Source organism: Gymnogyps californianus, chromosome 1 (genome assembly GCF_018139145.2).
Source record: "Gymnogyps californianus isolate 813 chromosome 1, ASM1813914v2, whole genome shotgun sequence".
Classification (NCBI taxonomy): domain Eukaryota; kingdom Metazoa; phylum Chordata; class Aves; order Accipitriformes; family Cathartidae; genus Gymnogyps; species Gymnogyps californianus.
In genome coordinates this window covers 112359448-112383526 of record NC_059471.1, presented here as the reverse complement: position 1 = coordinate 112383526, position 24079 = coordinate 112359448, and the positions used below count along the sequence as shown (strand labels likewise).

The 24079-nt window shown below is 36.0% G+C and overlaps 1 protein-coding gene across 1 annotated transcript in view; it reads left to right on the top strand.

Annotated features, from left to right (window-relative positions):
- ROBO1 (roundabout guidance receptor 1) overlaps nucleotides 1-24079 on the top strand; it is a 321785-nt gene that overhangs the window by 22718 nt on the left and 274988 nt on the right. Inside the window, exon 2 of the mRNA XM_050915366.1 lies at nucleotides 23080-23406. Coding sequence (XP_050771323.1) covers nucleotides 23080-23406 — 327 coding nt within the window. The remainder of the gene's footprint in view (nucleotides 1-23079; nucleotides 23407-24079) is intronic.

Here is a 24079-nt window from a genome sequence, read left to right as displayed (position 1 = left end):
TCGTTGACTTCCTTAATCTGGACATGACCGCATACTCGCATCCAGGAGCTATTGCCTGTCTTCAAGTGCGTCCTATGGATTCTTTCAGAAATGCTTTCCCTTCTAGCACAGTAACAGAGAGGGAAAAAGTTCTTGAAGATACATTTGCCATGCCAGTGAAGGCATAGTTATAACCAATGAATCTTTATAATTAAAACAGCAACTGTATGACTCAGATTTTGTGCTAGGCAAGTGGAATGCTTTGTTGTGGGTAATTAAATTACAGTTGTTCTGCTCTTAGATCTTGACCATTTTCCAAGGAGTTTTCCCACCATATGCGTTACCTGTGATAGGACCAACCTTGTCTTTGTTTGGCTTATGCATTCCTTTCTGCATGGGTAACAACCAAGATTATTGAAACTACATGTCTGTCCTCTCTGAGGATAGATGTTCTGTGTTAAGCATCTGCCTCCACCTGAAAAGAACAGTATTCAACTATTGCTTCTTTCAGTTAAATTTCTTATTGGAGAAATAAAGTAGGGCAGTGGGATAGACTCCAACTCTCTGAATGTTCTAAATACTTCTGAGAATTAAAAGTGAATCTTTGAGCTCTTTGCCACCAAAAGTGCTGTTTAACGTTATTGCTACAGCTTATTTTAATCGGTGAACCAATAATGAGGAAGAGAGTAATCCTAGGAATACGTATTTTTAAAATATATTTAATTTCTAATAGTGATATTATTTTACATATACTTGTTGAACTTAGCCAGATGGATGCAATTTAATAGCTAATGCATAATTCTGCATAAATACAAAGTTGGCTTTGTTCCTAATGCATTTAGCTGTTCTATCAAATTCTAGATATCTTTAACCTATCAGGTCCTATGAAAATACATTGTGTTACAATGGTAATATTTAAATTCCAAAATCTATTTTTTAATTTTTGGTGTTGTTTTTCTCCCCCTCCAAGACTTCCTCTCAGTAGAAGCTAACCAAGTTAGTTTCAGGGTTTGTGAAGGATTCTGAATTCATCTGTTTTCATTTAAGAATGCCTTGAGAATGCCTCACTTTTATCTGTTGACATGAAACATTTCTGGAATGTACATTCAGAGAATTAAACCAGATACATTTAACATTAAAGCATTTAAGTCTTGAGAGTCAATTACTTAAAATGTTAGATCATGTTAGTAGGAAGTAGACACCCTGCAATAGGGGAGGGAGGAGCATGAGCAACCATGACTTCCAGTTTTAAATGGTATAACAGTGAGAAAACAGCACTACACGTCATCAGTTCCTACAAGAAAGCAAAAGCAAAGATGCAGAAGGACTGTGACAGGAAAGCCATTAGGTGTGAGCTTTTCACCTGTTAAGGCCAGCTGTCCCATGTGGGCTTTTCCTTTTGGTTTAAGTCCATTTCTACTACAGTCTGTAACACTGCAGCAGAAACTGCAAACTCTCAGACATTAACAGTAGCTAGTTTTATGTGATACATGGGAAAAAGTGTCATGTGTTGGAAAGTTGAATTAACTTCTTAATGTACTTCTCTTGTGTTTATATTGAGTTTTTAAGTGGCATTTTACAAACCCCATCACCATACTGCTGCTGCCAAAGTGACTAATAGATCTATTGACACCATCTGTCTAAGGAATCCACAGCCGCTCTTTCGGAGTCTGGTTTAGTTTTCAATAGAAAAGCATTCTTCATAGGAGGAATTATTTCTGTGTTCCTCTTTTCTTTCTCTTCTGCTCCCTTTCCCCTCCCAAGGATCCTCATTGGTGATTCATACTGGAATTTCCCACAGTTTCCCCCCACCGACTTCCTTTTGCACATCCCATAAATTTCTCTGTTGATTCTCCAGTATTATATGATATGTTGGCATGTTTTATCACAGTATAGAAGCTGTAGGGCAATCTGGACAGAAATGAAACATGAGTAGCTCATTTTGCAGATAATTCTCTTAAATTGTTTTGTTCTTTTGGAAAATATTTGATGTATATAATAACATTTTTAGAATTGAACTGATGGTGCATTAACCAGACTTAATAGTGTGTCTTCTGAAATACTTCTGTTTGGTGATAGAAATACCTATTTCTGCAAGGGGAGGTTAAATTGTACTTAATACTTAGAATATCTATTTCTTTAAAAATTATTCTAGTTGAGTAGTATGAAGGTGTTTGGGAGGAGGAAAGCATGCATAAGTTGATATGCAGTGTTCCAGTAGTAACTAACGCTGCTCAGTCTTGCCATTTGTGGTTGGCAGAAGCAGCATGATGCTCTAGGCAAATTATGTTGCTAATGGTGATGATTTAGAGGGACAATTATATACATTTATATTAAAATGTAGATGTCTGTAAAGACTTTCTGAAGCATGGTGGAGCTTTAGATTGTGGCTCACTGAGCCATTCACCAATATCCATGAAGTGAAAATAGTAAGGTCAGTCTCCAGAGCAATAGTGATTGCTTGTGCTTGCTGAAAGTTCTAGCAAGTCAGCAAAATTTGTAGTTTGTAAATGAGGACTTAGTCAAGATAGGAGAATAGGTTTATCACAGGTTGATCTGAGGAGTTTTATTTAAAAAAAAAAAAAGTGTTGGGGGGGAAGCTAGGTAAAGACCCAAGTTGGGCCAACTGTGAGCAATGGCAGTGAGCTGATGATGCCATTGCAAGTGCTAGAGATTCTGGGAAGGGGAGCTAAATTCTCTCAGGTAATGACTTAAGGTTTAATTGTTCATAATGAACAAGTTCTTCTGTTCGGCTGATGTCTGTTTCTTACTTCTGTAATGTTTAACTTTGGTTAATATTAAACAATCTGAGTCTTTAAATTATAAAGGCAATACTAATCTTGTAGGTGCTTTCTGTATTGAACTGAGCCACCTGACTCATGTAATTAATGGTATTTAGAAATCTAAGATCATCTGCTTACAAGTTCTGCAAGACTATACTTTTACGTTAATGAAAAAATCCAAGTATAACAAGAATTTAGTAGTACTGTGCTCAGCTCTGTTCAACAAGTATGTTCTAACCATATGAATGTCATTTGCAGTAAACTGTTTGAAAATACCTGGTGTTTGTGTCCATTGAGTTTCTTCAGGGGTCACAGAGAAAGAACCAAACTATAAATCCTTTCTAGGTTTCCTGCACTGGTCTTCCTCATGATGATGCTGTAATAGCCAGAGATTCTTGTTCTCCTGTCCCAGAGAATGGATTGACCTGCTATTTCTGTAGGAGTTCATGGGATTTCTGCTTCTTGCTAGATTTGAAGGACAGGGGAAGGTAACTGTCCTCTGCTAAATTTACTCATTTACAGCACTAAAATTAGCTATTGGTCACGGTGACGGGAGCAATATGAAGACATAATAGATCTCTTCGTAACTTAATCTTTCGTTTTTTCCACTTGTTTGTGGACTAAGCAGACATTTTATTTAGGACATCTTTTATGAAAAATGTATGGGTCACACCTCTCAGGCACTGCATTTGGTTCTTTAGACCTGGGCAGGTCCTATAACAGTTATGTTGGGAGCATTTTGGGGAGGAAGAGAAAAATTGGGTTTTTTGAAAACATAAAGATTTGGTATAATGAATAAAAATCTGTTTCTCAGATAACTTACAAATCTGTAGCATAAAGGAGCTGATGCTTTGTGGGGAAAAAATCTGATTTTGGTTTATAGAAGGGTGTTGTTTTTACTGTTAGTCTCACATTCAGTTGTTTTAGAAGTAGTTTCAAGAATATTCCCACTTTTTAAAAATGGAATGATTCAGTCATCACTCTTGCTGAGACTGGATCGCAAGCAAAAGTGATCCAACAGTGGCTGCATCAAAGATACTGAAAGGCCTACAACCTCAAACCCATACTAAGAAAGGAAAAGAATGTTTGACAATTTAATAAATTAAAAGTGTAATAATAAGTAACATTATCTTCAACATCACACTGTATTACTTTGGATGCAATATAACTTTGAACTTTATGTTTAAAATAAAACTTAGACTTCTGTCAGTATTATATAGATTTTTATAAAGTATGCCTAATAATTTGTCAAGTTCAACCACATTTTCTTTGCAATTTTTTATCTTTATTTCTCCTTCATGAAACGGTGTCTTGAACGTATCTTCATATGCAAGATGGAAGAATCTGTCATCTGTATGCAGCAATTTGTTGACCTTAAAAATAGAAAAGGAGGATGTACAAACAACATATTAGGATTTTTTAAAGGATCCCCTCTTGTGAATATGCATCTGTTCTTTTTTAGCACTGTGAAGAAATCTTTCATCTTGAGAATAGTACCTCATTTTGCAAAATTATAATGCTATCCTATCATATTTTGATTGAAAGCTCAACTTAAAAACATTTACTTGGAGGAAATGGGCAAGCCAGCTTTACTGCTTTAACTAAATTATGTTTTATTTTAATAATGTTTACCTTTAATGATTTATATATAATTTTTAAGTTGTATGGATTAATATTTGATTCAGAGTAGTTTCTGGTGAACATGTATGGTCATATTGTCTGCAGAATTTCTTAAGGAAGTTTTTTTTATGAATCAGTTTGGGAGGGATACTAATTACTTCAAATGTTTAACAATTCCTATTTTCAGTTGCTGGAATTTGCCTTTTCCTCCCCCCTGCCCTTGATGAAATAATCCTTAGGAGTAGATTCCTTTTTCCAGGATTGAAACTTCAGTTCCTCTGGGTTGTTGTCTCTAGTAGTGTACTGTCTTATCTACCTTGGAAGCAATGCACTATTTACCACTACAATTTTGTCTACCCCTGCAGATTTTTTTCACTAGTAGTTATTAATAGAGTTCTGTCTTGGTGGAGAGCCAGCATGCTGTAGAGTGAGTGATAGGTATTCATAAGGAAGGGAGTCTTCTTAATGGGGGGGCGGGGGCGGGGGTGGAGAGATTGTACATTAGTGAAGGAGAGCAGGTGAATTGTTGCACAGAGAGAGGGGGGGGGACTACTGTGAGCAATACTAATAAGTATGCAAGGCTTTAGGCACTTGCATTCAAAGCAGTGTTTTGTGGAGATGGCCTCTTTAGCATTATTTGTCTTTTTACTTCCCATCCCCTGCTAATTCATTCTTGTCATCGTGAGAGCTTTTAACATAAAAGTAATGGTTTTTTAGTAATTCATTCTGGGCTTTATGACAACATTAACAGGAAAATGGGGATTTTTCCTCCTAAAGTATACCAAGAAAGGCTTTTTTCAAGGTCAGGGATGATCTCTACTATGGCTTGATTCTGTATGTTTATATGAGTATTCCTTTTGCAATTAATCATTGAGGATATTTACTTAAACTAGAATGGAAGATATTTTTGAGATCTGTTGTTTTGCTTCAGAACAGTGGTTAAGTTTGTGTTTTGTTTTAGAGTTGGATTTATGGGGATATAAGAGAGAGACTATAGTCTGTGTTGGCCCACTGAACTCCTGTGACTTCTCATGGAAGAAAATAATCTAGTTAAAAAGTGTAATTAAGTGAGGCTGAAGAACTGCAATTCTGTATTTGGTTTTTCGTTACAGGTGGAATTTCAAAGAATTGTAAGCTGATACTTTATCAAGGTCAAAGAAAGAGAGATCTCTTGTATTTAAGTGAGGAAAAGAAAACTATATTTCATATCTTAGTTTCCTTTAGCCAGTCTTGTTTAAAGATGGGCACTTATTAGGCTATAAGAAGGATGGGATGAGATACTTGAGATACAGTGTTTACTTACATATGCATGCAGCACACTCAATGTACAGCTTCCTGTTTAGTTGTTTACTTTATTACTTCTAGTCATCATCACACAATACTATGTTCTTAGAGCTTGACCAGTGAAACCTGTGTGAATGTTGGTAAATCCTTGCTGATGTAACCCGTTTGATTTGGCATGTATGTAGGCATACTCTAATAGGGGTAGAGTTCTACAGTCAAGGGATCTAAAAAACAAATAAAACCCCTCTACACTCTTTTCTCAGCAGTATATTAAGTTTTCCAGTTTTCAGATCGGCTTTAAGGATTTAGGCACTTGAATCCCATTGAAATGCACTGGGACTTAGTACTTCATAGAACCTTTTTATTGCCTAAATGTGTAAATTAATGATTTCAGAACAGGTCTGTGAACACCTTTATTTTTATTTCTTTAGGAAATGGTACTTTTAATATGATTACAAAGGTCCAGACAATGATGACAATTACTTTTAATTGGTAAGAACAGACATGTTGAGGGTCTGTTGCATTTTTAATATTAAGTGCATTTTGAGACCTTTAGAGAAGGCTGTGTACTACATGAAACACTCTCTCTGCAGCGCGTATAAAGTGTATAGAATGACAGCTTGAATATATATGATTTAGTATATTCAGCTTATGTCATTAGAAGAAAAGACTTAAATGCTGCGTGGCTTTTTTCTAGTTTCAGAGTGCTCTAGTCTCACATGTGAAAAAAGTCTTTGTTTGATTTTTTTTAAATTCTTTTTTTTTTGTACCTGATTGAAACCCAGTCTTCTCTCTGATGTTTTTCAAAGTAATTTAAGAACTCTTGTTTGAGTCAACATTTTATCCTATGCTATCAATTTATCTCCAAGTAAGCCGTTCTTCCATTTACAGGTTTTTAGTAGCTAAGCGTTTGTACAAGAGTTGGTCTCTGTTCATATAAATAATATAGGTCAAAACTCCAGTAGCAGGGCTTTAACCCAATCCCCCATGCCCTTGTTCATCAGTTAACAGATGACTTTCTGGAGAATTACAAGCACAAACATTGAACTTTCTTGTCTCGTTGATAATGCTGCATGGTCAATTAAGAACTAATACAGCAACTAGATGAAAAATGTTCCTCTTTAAACAAGAGAAAGGCAGAGGTGTTATTTTCATTCTTAAAGCGATGTATCCTGACTTATATTTAAGAAGTTTTCAGCTTTGGCTCAGACTTTTCTGTCTTTTTAAATAGAAATCTGTCCTGAGTAGACTTCTACAACATTGTTGCTAATTCACCAGCTTTTTTAATCAAAAAACATCTTATTCTTGTTTTTATATGGTGTCTTGCTGTTTTGGGGAAGCCTGTTTAATATGCCAAATATCTTTGCACAGGGAATAAAGCTACGTAACAAAGCATTTGTGAAATTGTAATGTTGACTTGTAAGAACAGTTGTTTGATTGCACAGATTACAACTATGTTGTTTGATTTTTACCTATAATTAAATACCAATATTAAAAGAAAAAAACCCCCAACCTGTTTACTGTTCAGCAGTTAAGCTTTGTGAATCTGTGTTGTCAGCTCAACTGTTTCTGCTGGGACTTGCGATTTCTGGATGTTCTGAAAAGTGCTTCTCGATCCTTTTAGTGTCATAGCATTGACTAAATGGCACTAAAACCAGCATGGAAGCACCATTTCAGATAAGGGAAGAAGAAAAAAAAAGTTTTCATCATTTTTATTAGATTCAGCACCTAACATACTGTTTTCAGGTTTCTGGTTTAGTTCTCCATTATTTATAGTAGTATTTCAATAGTGCTACGCAGATGTTAGTAGATTGGGCTGCTAGCAGTTTCCATGAACGGGTGGATAAATACCTGTCTCTCTTCTGGAGTTGAAATAAGCACCTATGTTAAAGTTAGGGTCCAAAAACGACTTAGATACCTGAAGTGGAACAGTGTCTGAAACTGCCGTTCTGAAGCCTCCATCATCTATTTCCCAGTCACAGGGAAGCCTAAATGCTGCCAGACAAATTCCCCCCTCCTCTCCCCAACTTTCTGTGCCCTTCTTCATGCCTGCTACTCTTCCTATGGTCTTTAGGGTGTTCAGTCCACTAACATGTTATGTAACTGTCTGTCTCAGACCTACCAGATTGGGTTTCATAAACAAGTCACAATTGCTTTCTTCTAAATTTGGTGTTTTAGCTGCTTGATGTAAAATTGATCAATAGCCCTTGGAGCAGAGACTTCTCTATCTGCTGGACTTCTCTAATTGTAGATACAAATGAGCCCCCTCATCACCTTCCTCAGATTCTTCTCAGAAAAAAATATTCTTGTGTGGTTTTGAAAGAAGGGGCATAAACACCCTGAAGACACCTGAAGTCTGTGGACTGCTCATTCCAGGTGCAGGGAGGTCTAATTTACCTTTAGTAAGTGGCAAGGCATGAAGAAACAAGAGGTTTGACTTTGGCTTGCTTAGACAGTTTCACACCAAGTAGGCTAATTTTCTGCTTAGAATGTTAAAAAAAAATTATATTGAATCATTTTGTCTTTCCTCTGCACTCTGTAGGGGTTATAGGTACGTAATAGAAAATCTTGATTCCCGCCTCCCCGCAAAGGCCAAGTACTTGATGTTTACATATAGTGGTTTCACTTAAGAGTATATCCAGAGAGGACCTTGAGTGGCTTCTCACCACATCACCCTTAAGCTGAAAGAAGAACATACGACTGAGTGGCATACAACCTTTGCTGAGACCTTTGAGCTTTCCTTGAAGCCCAGTCCATTTTTTCCTGATGATAAAACATGGGATTTGGGCTGAAATTAATTAGAGACCTTTTTCTTCCCTTCTTCTAAGTCTTATATGCAGTTTCTTCTTCATTTATTTTTCATTAGATTATCATTTTTGAAGTTGATGAATCAACTCAATTGCTCTTTTGATGGTAATGTTTCTCAAAGATGATGGTGTGCTCTGTTGAAAGATTTAAGCAGTTGATGCAAATAAAGACTTCCTAGTCTTTCCCCAGTGTTTCCTTCCTAACAGTCTTGAAAGTGAGCTGTTTACCACTGTCCTTATGAAGAAACAAATAGTGTTGAATCTGTCCTATGTAGCTTGACTACTTATAATTCACTTCTGTTTATAAAGTCCTGTAGCTATTCCAGTGTGGTGTTCCTAATGCAGATATGCCATCTTATAAATACTAGCAGCAATCACAAAATTATAGAACAAATTAAGAGTAGAATTCCTATGTAATGTGTAGAGGACTGACAATTTGTGGTACAATCTCTCAAGAAAAGACCCATTCATTTTTAATAGACCTTTTTTTTAGCACTACTTAGCTTTTGCTTTTAATCAAAACACTGAGGGAGAATTTCCTATTTATTTAAAGTAAGAATTTAAAATAAGGACAGATTAATTGTCATTAAAAATTCCTTTAAACTGATACATGTGCCATAATGCCTACTAATTAGTCATATAATGGTATATTAGAAAATAAAAAGATTGAGATTAGGGCTCTACCTGTAGAGAAGGGACAACTGATAACCGTTAATCAATTTAAACCCCTAACCATGCATTTAATTCTCAGCCTTTGCAGAGGGTACCAGTGAGCAGCTGTGAGCCTCAAGGCCTAGTGGTTCTGTCTAATTAGTCCCACTGAAGGCTTTCAGCCTATTCAGGAAGCCTTAATTTAGGTTGAGGGGTTTTGTTTCAAATAGCTGTTTACATAAAGTGGAAAAGTCTGTATATTGATTGCCTTTTAGCCTTTAGAAACTATGCCGTACGTATATTTATGCTACAAAAAGGTAGTTTAGCCTTGAAAACCCTATTGCAAAAAAGCATGCTTAAAACCTTGCATAGTCCTTTGCAAGGATGAAAATGAATAAAAACTCTAGTTCCTTGTATCCACCTCTCAAGTCATGTTTGATAGCCTACCTGTTCTGTAACAGAGATGGATATAGCTACTTGAACAGTGTAAGTTTCTAGTGAGATTAATGTTACGTGTTGGCAGTAAAGGTCCCACCTTACTTTCATCTGTCAGGAGGGATTGAGCAAGTTCTCCATGGAGTAGCCATGGGAGGAGGGAGAGAGGGAGGCAGGGGGTGGAGGTGGTAATTAAAACTAGTCCACTTTGTAATAAATTAGAGAGGAACATGTGAACTTAGTGAACAGGTAGCTTCCATGCATAATAGGAAGTATTACCATAATCCTGAGTAGTAGAAGATGAGATACTTGTACTTGAGATTAAATTTGTTTCTTTATATGAATATAAGTAGCTTTTTTCCTCAGCATTTCTACATCCTTCTAAAATGTAGTTTAATTTGTTGGAAGGAAAAGTCTAATAACATAATCATACCTTAGTCTTACAGACTGGAGAAACATAGCTTTCCTTTGCTGAAGGAGCATACCTGTTGAATTCTTTGAACCTAGCTGCCCATTTTTTATAGGTTGTTGCTGTTGTTTTTCCACTTACCTCTCTGTGCAGGGCTATCTTGTGAAACAAGCCTTGTGCAGAGAAGTAGCAGTAGATCTAATAAAAGAGATTGAAGTTGCAAAAAAGATGGATACTATTTCCGGGCACACGGGCTCCTCTAAGGCTTTTTAATTTCTGGCATAACCTATTTTTCTTTGCTGTTTGAACCCCCTCCCCTGTCACATAGTGATTGCTGCTAGAAGTAATAATGATTATGGTGATGCCTTTTCCCCTGTTTTCAAAGAGCTATTCCCCTTAGTAATTTTGAGGCTTCGTCATCATTTGCATTTATATGTGTAAACCACACAAACTTCTGCCTGCTTGCCTGTGGTGGTGTTGTATTATGCGTTATAATCTTCTCAAATCATACAGCTTCATTCCTCTCATTTTCATTTACTGTTTTTTTTTTTTTTTTAAATATTTCTTGCGCAGCTCCACAGAACTCTTGATCTGTTTGTCTTCCCTTGCTTGTTTCTTATATTCATCTCTGCTACTTTTGACTCAGCCTCACGGTTATGTAGCACTGTGTTTTTCTCTTACCTCTCCCCTCTCATTCCTTTTTCCTTTTTTGACCTCTGAATATTGATGTCTCTCTATCAGCACTCTTATCCCTTCACCAGAACCCATTATAATAGTAATTCAAAAGCTACTTGTTAAACTAGCTATTAAAAAATAATTATAAATTAATTAAAATAATTAAAAAATATCCAAAATAAAAACACACTCCTGACTTTTTTCTTTTGATCAAATAATTGTATTTTTCTAACTTTTTCTCATACTGTTAATAATGTTCTTCACTCCCTTAAATCTCATTCTCAACAACCATAAGCTACTGCCCTTCATGAACCTTTTTTTCATTCCATTGTAAGCTTCAGTAGGCAGAGTCAACAGCATTTTTGTTTATCTGTAAAATTCTCACATTTAGCATGCTATGTAAGGTATAAACACTGTCTTCATTAATGTTCTGGATATGTCAGAATTTGCTTTTAAGATTGAAAATTGACTGAGGTGGGCTGCATTCCTCATGGGATTTGTTACTAATCCTTTAAAAGGCCATTTCAAATATTTTGTTTTCTTCAAGTATAAACGACTGCAGACAATTATCCTTGAAATTCTGGTTCAGTACTTTTTCTTGAAGAAGTTAATAACTTGCCCAAAACTGGTGCTATTTAAATATCTTCTTTGAGTGTGCCTATCATATAGGACATCTCAAAAGCTTTGTTTTAAACACTTAAATACATTTCAGGCTGCAAAACACTTAGGCTATTAGCTACAGGTTTTCTGAAGAATTCACTATGAATATTCAGGAAAATAGTCCGTTAACATTTCTTTTTACCATTTCTTTTATCAGTAACAAGTTGGCTTGATAAAGTATGCTTTTTCTTTTTCTCCTGTCAATTTTATATAGAGAGATGTTAAATATAGTTTTCATGCTTGAAGACTGAAGTTAGTGTCTACAAAGTGCTTTGAAACTTAGATTTGTTCTGGAACTATCTCCTTTCAGTCTTTTTTCTTTATTCACAGATCGTGTTGTAGTATAAAATGAGATAGAAACACTAAAAGCCACAGTGCTAACTGTGTTTTATATATATATGTAGCTGTGTATATACTGTAGGATCTTCTTTTGTCAAGAAGGCATGCTGTTACGTTCAGAAAATTGAGAGGGTAGTTCAGCAATCTTTAGAGATTATAAAGTAAAAATGAAAGTCCTTTGTACTTTTCTTAGTTCCATTTATACCCATATGTTTAATTTGGCAGAGTGTCAAGCTGCTAGCTGTGGGAGTGCCTCTCATAGCAGGTACCACGGTCTGCCTTTCCTTTCACTCTTCCTACGGGTCATATTCAGCCTATTGGCTGAAACATCTCCCCGTGCTCAGCTATGAGATCATGGAGAAATTTCACTGAGCTGCTGGTTTGTGCTTCTTCACTGCGTAAAAGGGTGATGTTTTCTGCCACAATCACTTTAACATAGCTCTTACAGCGACCAATTTTTCTTCTGTATGGGTCTTACTTTAGTATTTGGATAACTGAGAAATTTTGCAGTGTGCGTTGGTAGAGGAGGAGTATATGGAGCTGAGCGATTCCCTGCGTGGGTTTGTTTCTTGGCATCTTCCAGAGAGCTTTCCTTGTAACATGATTCAGAGCTCAAAGTGTGAGAACTCTGGATGCAAAGGTGTAGGTGGTCAAGATGACTTAAGGTTTATGTAAGAGTAAATACACAAGCCTGGTTAATGGAACTTCTCCAGGCCCTGTTTTTAGGAAACTTTGTGGTAGCCACTGAATGATACTGAAGTCTTCACTGTGGTTGTATTCAAGTTGTTGTACTATTTGCACTAGAACCAGAACTAAAATCCAGTTGGGAAGGTATAGGAGTGGCAGAGATGTTGGTTGAAATTTTTCTTGATTTTTCACTAGATTTTCAGCAGTCATGCTCTGGGATGGGAAATCAGACCACAGATGATAATGGCAGCATTAATTCTTCATCCCTCAGAGAAGAAAACTCACTGAGTGATAGTCTTCTGGGCCCATACTATTGTACAATTAAGGAAGTCCTGGGATGTGGCTTTCTATGTGTAATGCCATTCATCTGCAGTTGGATTCAACGTTAGCTTTGTAAAGTTACGCTTTATGCAAAGCAGTAAGTAGGAGCAATTGTAAAAGAAATGGGCATGTGGAAGATCTCTGATTTTCAGTTTGAATTTGGAACCAAAGAAACCTTTGAAGAAACAAAAACCAAATCCAGTGAACTTTCTGGCCTGTTGAGGGACAAGAAATTCAAACACAATCAAAGGGAAAATATTGCACAGTTGCTCAGAAAAAGATGATTTTGATGGCATTGATAGGTGGAAGTTTATTTTAGGTGAAAGTTTGTTTGCTGTTTTGACATATCTTTATATTGGTGAAAAATAGCAATAGAAAGATGTCTTCCGTCATCATGCAATGAATGTCATGCTGATTGCTGTGCCAAGTAACTCATGGCTTTTTAGTACACAAATGAGCTGAAATATATTTTGAGGAGTATGTGATTAATCTGCATTTATATGGGAAGGTAAAATATTTCACAAATTCTCTGAAAATACTGTATTGGTTCTACCTTATTGCTGCAAACAATCATCTCTCACTGAGTCATTGAGATGTCAGTGTCCAGCAGTACAGTCTGATTTGACTAGCAGTGTTCTTACAAGTTCAACAGATGTTTAATTTCTGAACCGGTAGAATCATAGTTCCTTTTTTGCCTCCTCTCAGGAGGAGATATTTATTGGTTTCACCTGAGAGCATGTTATCTTTTATGCTCTTCATACTAATTTATGTTGCTTATTATTTGAATAAAAGTATGTTTTGGAAAGAGGGTAGGGATAGGTGACTTTTAAATAAGTGGTTATTTGATTTTAATTTTTTTTTAAACTACTAATTACAAAATAATTTATATTGATCTGTACATTTTATGTAATTGTAAACAACTCATTAATAATAGTTTTTCATTTGGATTTAAATTTCCATTCTTCCTTATGCAACTAAAACCTGACAGTATTGTGTTACTGCAGTAACAACTTGTAATTGAAAATGCCTGCCCTTTTTGTAATTGCCTAAACTTAATGTTGTACAAAAAGTCAAATTGATTTAAATGGAGTGAAAGAAAGCTGTTTCAATCCAAATTTTTAACACGTTACAATAATAACAATAGAAATAAGGAAACTGAACTACTTAATAGTGATTCTTTTTATTCCATTGTTAATGCTCATAATTTAGAAAAGATTGAGTAATTAAAGTCAAACTTATTCCTGAGCTGACATAACCCTCCTATTAACACCTAACGTTTGGATTCATGAGGGCAGTTTTGATATTTCATTCACCCTTGCAGCTGAAACGAATTCATAATGGTCTTAAAAAGTAGGATTTTGGATAGCTGTTTTGAATCCTCATATTTCTCTTTAAATCTATTTTGGAAACAAGAATAAATGGCAATATCAATTGTATGAGGTGTACCAAAATTGGCACAGGCATAAGCCTAGGAATGCTATTGACTGTGGTGTTACAGTACTGGGCTTCTGTTGTCGCAGAGTTGAGGAATGTTGCCTGATACAGCTCAGAAGAGAAAACCCTTGGCCTTAATGAGAATTGCTGTTTCTCTGGCTTCCCAATAGCCCTGCGGAAATGAGGATCCTTTTTCCCTTCACTCAGCATCTCAGACATTTGAACATGCAGCTGATCAATATCAGATTCAATCTCACACTGAATCTGGAATTGGAATGAATTAGAAGTTGGTATTCCTAAGCATGGTGGGAGGTGGCTTTGAAAAGTCTGGAAGAATGTGGGAGCAACCTATCTGAAATAATATGAAGAGAATGTGTTACATTTGTTTTCATGACTAAATGATTTTTAAAAAGAACAACCCAAAAAGCAGGTATATCTTTAGATATATTTTTTTATGAATAAGTATGATCATCCAGAAGGATATTTTGTGTTTTATTTGTTTGTCCACATAGATAAAACTTTGGAGTAAAATAGCCTAGTGTGCTGTAATCACGCCACAAATAGGTGAAATATTTGACACTAATTACAGACAAACCTCAAGGTGAAGTAAAATTTTTGTGCATCAGTATATCTGACACCTGAATTATCAACATGGAATATATATTAAAATAAAATATATAACATATATTGTATAAAATATGTCAGTCTATTAATGTAAAAATATTTTACATAATATATCTATATAATTTTGAGTCCTAGGCATTTTCACTAAATTGGCAGTTTATTTGGTTCCTTCCGTGCAGCTAAGAGTCCTCCTTTGGTTTTGGTGCACTGTCATTGTTTTTCCTCCAAGTTCTGTTTTCCTGTCCCAAATGGCAAACCAATAGTTCACAGCCAACGAGATACTCTTCCTGTCTGGCATAAAACATGATTGAGGACAAGCACTGAAGATGGAGAGGAGGAGAGCCTAACTGTCTCTTCTTTGTTTTCTGATCCTCCCTCCCTCACTGCTCAGTAGAAAAGCAAGCCCTGGAAATAGCAATTCTCACGTGACTCATACCAGCCTCTGTCCCCACACTTTCTTATTTACTGTGTCTGTTTTTTCGTCTCAGGTGTGCCAGTGAAGCTTCTGACAACAGATCAGAGCTGTCAGGCCTTTCTTTGTAGGGAACGCAATCTGTCAGGGAAGAAGAGGGCAGCAGTGATTGCTCTGAGCTGTCCCAGATCTTCCTGCCATGTCCCAACTCCTCTGTTTAACCAGTGATCATTTCCAATATCTTTCCAGCTCTGTTATCCACAGAATTATCCAATTATCATCAAATCCTATCGCTTTAATATAGTTCAAGTATCTGTTTCCTTAGTGATCTTTCAGTCACTCTTCACTTGAGCTCTACCTAATATTCACAGCCTTTCAGTAATCCTTTGCCACCTGTTTTCCCCCAGCCATCCTTTTTACACTCTTGACTGCCATTCCAGGGTCTGTGCAGCTCTCACAACATTGTGGTCTTCTGTCTGTTCCCCCTGTACCTGCCTGACCCCAGTGCTTCACTCATCCTGCAATTTAGTATGATCATCTCCAAGCAGTTTTTCATTGCCAGGTTGTCACATCCAAATGTCCAAAGATGAGCTTGCCTTCAGATGCATCTCAGCCGTTCTCAGTCTTGTTGTTGTGCGCTTCTTCTCAATATCATCCCAGTATAGAAAATATCTCCCAGCATTACTCCAGCCATTTCAAAGACAAAATGAATAATGAAGTGGGCTTTATTACCATTGTGTTTGTTTTTGAATATAGCGTGGTTGCTCACTGGGTCATAGTTGATTTTGCATTATTAATGAAAATACTCCTGTAATTTCATTAATGTTTTCTTTAAGGGAAAATACTATTCCCAACTTACCAGTTTGGTGTGGAATATTGTAATTTTTATTGAGTGAGGTTTGGTTTCAAAAGTCAGTGCTCTAGATACTGCTATCTCACACTATTCCAGTATCCGCTAAAGTCAGATGAGATAAATATCTTACCAGAAAGCAGAACTGAGGGAAAGAAAAAAATAAAACTGAACACTTTCTTACACTGGGAACATTACCTACTGCCTGAGGTTTTATGTAAATGTCAGCCTCTTACATAGCTCAATATAAACATTATTATTTTAAATTTATATTCCAGCTAATTTAATGAATAACCAGGTCAGGACTTATTTATGCTAACTGCTGGACAAACCAGTAGCATGTGTTCATGTAACAAAGATTGACTGTAAAGCTACATCTCTTGGAAATAAACGGTTTGTTCAGGAGCAATTTTGAAGAGTCGTGTTTAACTTTGGATTAAGAAATTAAAGCATGACTCTTACTGTTGCCACTTTCAGCTTCTTTGTTAAAAGTGATTATTTCAGAGAGTTAGTCTCTCTTAGTATCTCCAGAGAAATACGTCTTTAGGTATTAAAACAAAGACTCAGTGTTAATATCTGTGCAATACAGTACCTGCCAATATTTTTTTTTCATTCCCACCAGGCAGAGTATTTAAATAACTGTAAGATGCTGTACATCTTTCCAGAAGTCTTTTTGCCTAAAAATTTATGACTTTTTCTGACCTAATCATATATGTCCAGAATTACTGCAGAATAACGAACAGAAACAAACCATTTAAACCAACATGAGATATATATATATATATATGGTTTTTATTTTTCTCCCTTGTTTATTTAGCTTATTGCTATAATACTTCAGCTAACTCCTGTTCAGTTGACCAGGACATGAGTATTGTGTGAATTGAATGTCTACATCTTCCACTGTTTGGGTTACATCTTCTCTCAGTATAAGAGCCAGGCACAAGATCAGTCTGCATTTGAGGCATTTTTAGTACAGCTCCCATTTAATCTCTTGTTTCAGAGAGACAGACAGACGTGGCTTAAAACTTCAGGCTCTCTGTGTTTATTCTAGGTTTTTTTTTCCCAGCTGTAAGTGTACAGTAAATTATTGGTTTCTGACATCTCCTGATAGTGTGGTAGCCATGACAGAAATGTAATTGCAATTCATGGTGTCTTAGCAACATAAAATACTTTAAGGTTATCTTTCTAAGTGGGAAAAATGTTTTGTGGGTGTCTACAACTTAAGTTTAAAAGCTATGGGCCACAAAATTTCTTTTTATATTTTATAATCAGACTTTGTATTTAAAGTACAACTTGCTTTACCCAAAAATATCCCTTAGTAATGGAAGTAATGAAAAAGAACATTTAATAATAATGTCATCTCTCATTAGGAACAGGAACTCCAATAGCAATTGAAGGAGGGAAGCAAAAGGATTTCTTGACATAATGGTATAAACTGAAAAAAGAACAACTTCTTTTCCAGGGAACATCGCAGTGGTTTCATGGCAGGAATGATCAGTTAGTGTTCAGTGCTTTTCTCTTTAGTTACATCTTGCTCATCTGTTTTCCATTGTGTGCTTAGAAAAAGAAATGGAGATGTTACTCTTCATTGGGAACATGTAGTAGGGGAATTAGAGGTTCTACTGATCCAAAGTGAGAGCCTTGCTTGTCACATTTTATGGTATTTAAGTTATTGGAAAGAACTGGACCTATTCCCAGATCAGTATTTGGAACCACTAAACACATCTTAGAATGCATTTCAATAAACCTGTAGTCCTGGGTGGGCATTAATCAACTGATGTAACAGTCCTGTTAGGTTCCAACTACTCATTTTTCTCCTTAGTGTACAAATACTGGCTCACTTGTAGGGCTGTAACACCTCTGTCGCCTGACATTTTTGTTCATAAAGGTGGCATCCTTTTAAAGTAGTTATGGAAATGTTCACAGTTATGACTGTGCAAAGTAAAGGCAAGATTTAGGTAAAAAGTGTAACTTTATTTTTTTCTAGACTATATGTTCAATACTCAGCTGTTAAAGATGAACAGCTGTTGTAAATAAAACTCTCGTGCAAGACCCGCTTTCTGAGTTCTAAAGTGATACAATGACCAATGCTATTCTCAAATCAGTGTTTCAGAAATATCACTTAAATGCAGTTTTGGCTCTTGTGCTTTATGCCAAAGTAGCATTAAAAAAATGAAATTTCTGTTCTTACACAGTTGACTATTTTGGGAAAATCCAAATAGGCACAGCATTACTGGCTTCATTAATTACCTCATGTCTTTGGTTACGGAGGGAAGACTGCAACACTTGTAAAGGAAATGTCAAAATAGTTGCTTTTTAATATGCACTCTGCTTGCAGGCTACAAAGCTTAGGAAATCGGATGTTTTATTTAGCTGAACAAGGGTAGTATATGAAGGGTAAGAATATTAAAAAATTGGAGAAGTTGAGAGAAAGAAAGTGAATGGGACAAGATCTCTGTGGATCTTCCTTGTTCTGTTGTTTTTCCTTGAAAATTATTTGTTGTCTGTGAGAACAGGTAAACCCAGTAGGTTAGGTTAGCTGCACGTCTTGGGGCAGAAAAGCCACTTTCAGAAGAATACTTTGATTTTTCCTTTAGTTATTTTTCCCCTGTAACATGATGTGACTGCTTTGCAGTGTGTGCTTGAAATAGTATTCAAAGTCTGCTTGCCTCTTAAGTGTGTATGGTTTGGGTTTTCCATGTTCAAAAAGGATGAACTCAAACTAGAATTTAAGACAAGGAAAAGGTGAGCAAATCTAATGAGGGGAAAACCAGATGAGATCAGTTTGTTGACTTCTAACAGCCACAAGAACAGAAAATCCAAGAGGATGGTAAAAAAGGAAAAGGTTGCAATCTGCGTGTCAAAGGGATAAAATCCCAAGAAGTGTGTGGAGAGATCTGAATTAAAGGGCAGCTCAAGCACAGGAAGAATGAGGTATTTACTACTCAGGGATATGTTTAACCTGAGGATTAGAGAAAGATTTCTAACCACTAGAGCAAGAGAGTTATGGAACATCTTTCCAATCAACATAAATAAAACCACAAAAAAATTCCCCCACTCTGAAAAGTTTCTGAAAGAGGTTAAGTTATATGTAGTGGAAACACTGGGGAATTGGGAACGCTTTTATGTTCTGATGAAGTATAATTGTTTGCAAGAATCACCTAACGCTGACTTAAACCCTGTGGTTTTGTTTGTTAGCATTTTACTAATAACTTTGATAGCAATTAGGCCAGTCACTCAGATCTTATGTTACTATGTAAAGTGTTTCAATAAAAGAAAAGAGCGGAGATCTTGTGCTCTGAAAATCGGTGTTAAATGCTATACTTGTGAAATGGAAAAGAAATGGGGCCAAGAGTATACTGGCTTTTTGGCACTTGGCTAAAGACACAGTCTGTCATGCAGCATTTTTATATATACATATATATGTATGTATATAACATAGGATAAATTACTATTTAGATATTTAGATCTTGGGAAATCAGGTTTTCCATATCCATCTGAGCTGAAGTTTAGATTGACTGTAGGTATGGTCTTGATTTTTTAACTATCTTAGGCTGCATGGTTCGATTTGAGGCACTTTGTTCCAGTAGCACATAAGTTTTTTGTTTTCCCCCTAAAGGAGAACAGCACAGTGTTTGTACCCCTGATTTCAGCAGCTTTCCCATTTAAACACATTCCCTGCTATTTTTCAATATGTTATGTTTGTATATGCTACCAACAGGAAGTTTTAAGGTGGGAATAAAGGCAAATCTTGCCTCTACGAGTTTAGCATTCATCTAATGCTAGCTTTCTTTGAACCTTCACATCTGTTTATTTCAGTGTTTGAATTCTTGTAAAAATAGTTGTGGCACAGTCCAAGAAACTGGAAACATGATTTCATATAACTGTTCTTTTAAGTAGCAGCATGAAATAATTAGTATGGCATACTTTAATTGGTGGCATCCTGTTGACTTTTTATGAAAGACTTGAATTATAATAAAAGCAGAGAACACAAGTTGGTTAGTTCCTATAACCCAGTGCTGTCATCTTTGGGGGAAAGAAAAAGCAGCTCTGTTGTATATTTAATGGCAGATCCAGCATGTAATAGGTGTTCTGTTTCTATTTTTTTTACCAAATATCCCCTTGGGAAGGATTTTTGACAGGAAAATTACAGGATTGGTGCCCACTGTAAGATTTACGTTGATAATTGAAGCTGCTTCTTCTCAGTAAAATGTAAATGCCACTTAAATAACTAGGCTAAAAGGAAAGAAAGATTTAAAAAAAATAAAAATGTGTAGATATGTAGAAAGATTATAACTTGGTTGTCAAGGCCATTATACCCCTCAGGCAGTTGTCACTAAATCTGTGGTTAATGCTTACTATGTGCCAGTCAGCTACTCGTGCAACTTTTGTCCCTTTCTGCTTTAAGCAGTTTTATGAAATTTTCTAGAGAAATGTTACTTTATAAAACACTAGGATACTAAAAAATATTTTAATGGACATTTCTGTCATTTTAACTCCTCTAATGTTACCCAGCAAAGAAATTTAAAAAGTATATGAGCATTACTGGAGTTTCCTGCGGACTTTTTTTCCCCCCTAAGAGTTACGAGTCTCAGTTTTCAAGAAAGTTTAGAGATCAGTCTTTAAACTTTCATTCTGTACAGTACTTGAAGTTAGTGTACAGTCACTGGAATTTCAGTATGGAAGGCATGCATACAATATGTCCAAAAATGGTATTTCGTTATTTGTGATCTGGGCCAGGCTGACAGAAACAATAGGAGGCTTGTACTATATTGTGTGCTGGTTGGCTAGCATTATCTGTGAAAATACAAACGTGGTAACATACTAGCATATGTGCAAACTTTGTTTTTTAAAACAATTCTTAACTATCTTTAAACATTTTACATTGAATTTGGCTTTTTATATTTCCAGAGTGACTTATAACAATTGATTTTAGCTCCCTAATCCTTTGTTTCTGTGTCTTTCCTTGTAAGGTACAATAGTAAGTGAGTAAAAGTATTAAAAAAGGTTTTTATCCCTGTCTAGGTATTTTTACTTTGGAAAGAGAGATCTAAAATTAGTCATCTAAGTTGTGAGGGCAGCATTATTGCACGAGGGGCTTTTCACAAAAGCTGTGTAAAAGTTCAGGATGAGTAGACACAGATGCAATTTGCAATGACTGAGATGTGCTCTCAGGGCAAACAGAAGTATATTAGAGGCTTTTTTAGCTACTGCAAAAGACCAGTGCTGGTTGGCACAGTTTTCTTTTCATGTACTTTCAGCTCTCCTCTCACTGGATTTGGCCTGTGCCCTACCTCTAGGAGATGCAGCTCAGAATCTTGCTTTAGAGTAACGTGCAGGGCTGTGCTGCACAGTGGTGTGTAGCCAGCAAAAGGATTCGAGAGTTAACTGGCTTCCGTTCTGTCTGCCCATACTTTAGTTTTCGTGTCTCAGGCAGTTGTTGCAGGTAAAAGTAAATGTAAAATATAATTACTTGTTTGCTTTAGGTACTACAAAATCTTGCAGTATTGTGAATATCTGAACAGAAGTCGACAGATTAGATAAATAGTAAAATATTTCTTATAATTTAGGAATATAGTCCTGAATACAATACTCTTTATATTATCTTTCCTTAAAGGACTAAAGAGTAGGTTTATTGCTGTTTGAGTTATTTTGTATTTAATGATCAGTAATGTTCATATAGAACTATCTTCTTTTACTGCATACAGAATGCAGACTTATTTCAATGTAGTCAAGTTGTACGACCAGAGATTTGGGAATGTTCGTTAGTGCTAGCTGATTAGCGTAACATTTAATTTTCATTGATTATCTTGAGGTGAAGGAAATGTGAAATACACTTTACATGAAAATTCTACATTTTAGAATATTTTTAATTTTATATATATATAAAATACATACGTTACACGCACACATACAGTATATATTGAAAACAGAGCGCTCTCTGGGACTCTTCTCTCCTTGTCTCCTCCCCTTTTTCCATACCAATTTATGGTCTATTAGCCTACAGTGAATAGATCTAGTATTTCTTTCTGCTGCTTCACAGCTGTTCAAAACCCATGTTATCAATGTTAATAAAGAATCTTGGCATCTAAAATTTTAATAATCAGGAATTAGTGACCCAAGAAATTGATTTTTATCCATGGCAAAGTTGTATGTCAAGAAAGAGAGAAATAAGGAAAATAGTAATTTGACATTGAGTCAACAATTTAAAACTCCAAAAGTTTTTGTAGCTGCTTATTCCTAATTTGGAATTCTTGGGCACCCAGTTGGTTGCCATATTCTTCTGTGGTATTTATCTATCCAGACTATTACAGGTTTTTTCATGCCAATTATCAGCTTGCAGTTTGAATTAGTTTGAAATCGAATGCTTTTCTAGAAATCGAATGCTTTTCTAGAAGAGTATCTTGTTTGCTTGTAACTTTTTTTTTATCCCCAATACTGCTGTCTTACATTGTATCAGAGTTCTAGATTGGAGACAGTAAAAATTTTATAATGTAAAAAGTTGCTCTGATTTTCCCTGGCACAAGAGGTGTAAGAAGCACTCAGTCACTCCATGCATTTGTACCTCTGTGGTACTGCTGAATAAGTGACTAAAAAGAGCTGATAGTACAAGTAAAATAAAGCAACTTTGTGGGTGCTGGAGACGTTAGACTTACTCTGCAGACATTGCATGAATTAATGGGCTTTCCAAAAGGTCGAATGAGGTTGACTCTGTGTTATGAATTAGAACAGTACCAGTTTTGCTGGTAGAGATGGTCTGATGTCTGTAGAGTATCTGTAGGACTAGTTTTTCGTAATTCTATATATACATATGCATGTATGTATAAATTTATATACTTGAATAGATCAATATAAAAATTGATGTGATTTAGGAACATGACAGTTTAGTTCACTAATATACGTCGCCTGTTGAAAAAACGCTTTTGAATGTATTCACTTGGGAGAACCTTGCACACAATTAAGGTGTTTTTTTCACTTTAAGAAGATGTTAATAGCTGTTCTTATTAAATCCTGTACTACGGGGTAATGGTTAAATAGTTGTATTGCAAAACACAGTGACTGCACCTGGCAACGATCTCCTAAGAAATCTTTGTGTGTTTATCTTGCAGGCTCCCGTCTTCGGCAAGAAGATTTCCCACCTCGAATTGTCGAACACCCTTCTGATCTAATTGTTTCCAAAGGAGAACCGGCAACTTTAAACTGTAAAGCAGAAGGAAGGCCGAGTCCCACCATCGAGTGGTACAAGGGAGGGGAAAGAGTGGAAACGGACAAGGATGATCCACGCTCCCACCGCATGCTGCTGCCCAGCGGATCTTTATTTTTCTTACGCATAGTCCATGGGCGCAAGAGTAGGCCAGATGAAGGGGTCTATGTCTGTGTGGCAAGGAATTATCTTGGGGAAGCTGTAAGTCATAATGCATCGCTGGAGGTGGCAAGTAAGTACATCTTTTTTTTTTCACTCTTTGGTAACAGCTGCTTGCTTTGATGTTATTTGAAGATAAAAATAAATGTGAGCTGCCTCTGAGGCATTGACTTAAAAGCAATGAAGGAATTATATGGTTAATTATTATTAATACCAAGATAGGAAAATAGAAAAATAGTCAGAAGAGGTATCATATCACTGTAGAAATTTAGACATTTTTGTGTGTCTCACTACTTTTATGCTTCCATGCAATTATGATTAATGCATGTTTGTTAGATTTTTGTATACTTAATTTCAATTTATAGATGTGTTTTCCTCTCCAGATAACCATGCAAAATGCAGTGTGTAATAGGAGGCAGGATAGCCAGGATTTGATCTAATAGGGTATGTTTGGAATTGTTGTTGCACAAATAAACACTAGAAAAAATAATGGCAGATTTAGAAACACAATTATTTTTTTTCTTTAAAAGAAGTGGCCCACAAATTATCTCTCTAGTTCTAAGTATTTGGCCAACAGAAGGAGCAGTCAAGTGTGTTCGCATCACTTTGTAATGCTTATCTCTTCCTGTATACCCTTTAAACTCTACTTATTTTAGAGGAAGAGAGTGTACATGAAAGCGTTTTAAGCATTCATATGGAGGGCCAAGTGTAAGTCAAAAAATACTGGTTTTGGGGTAATGAAATAT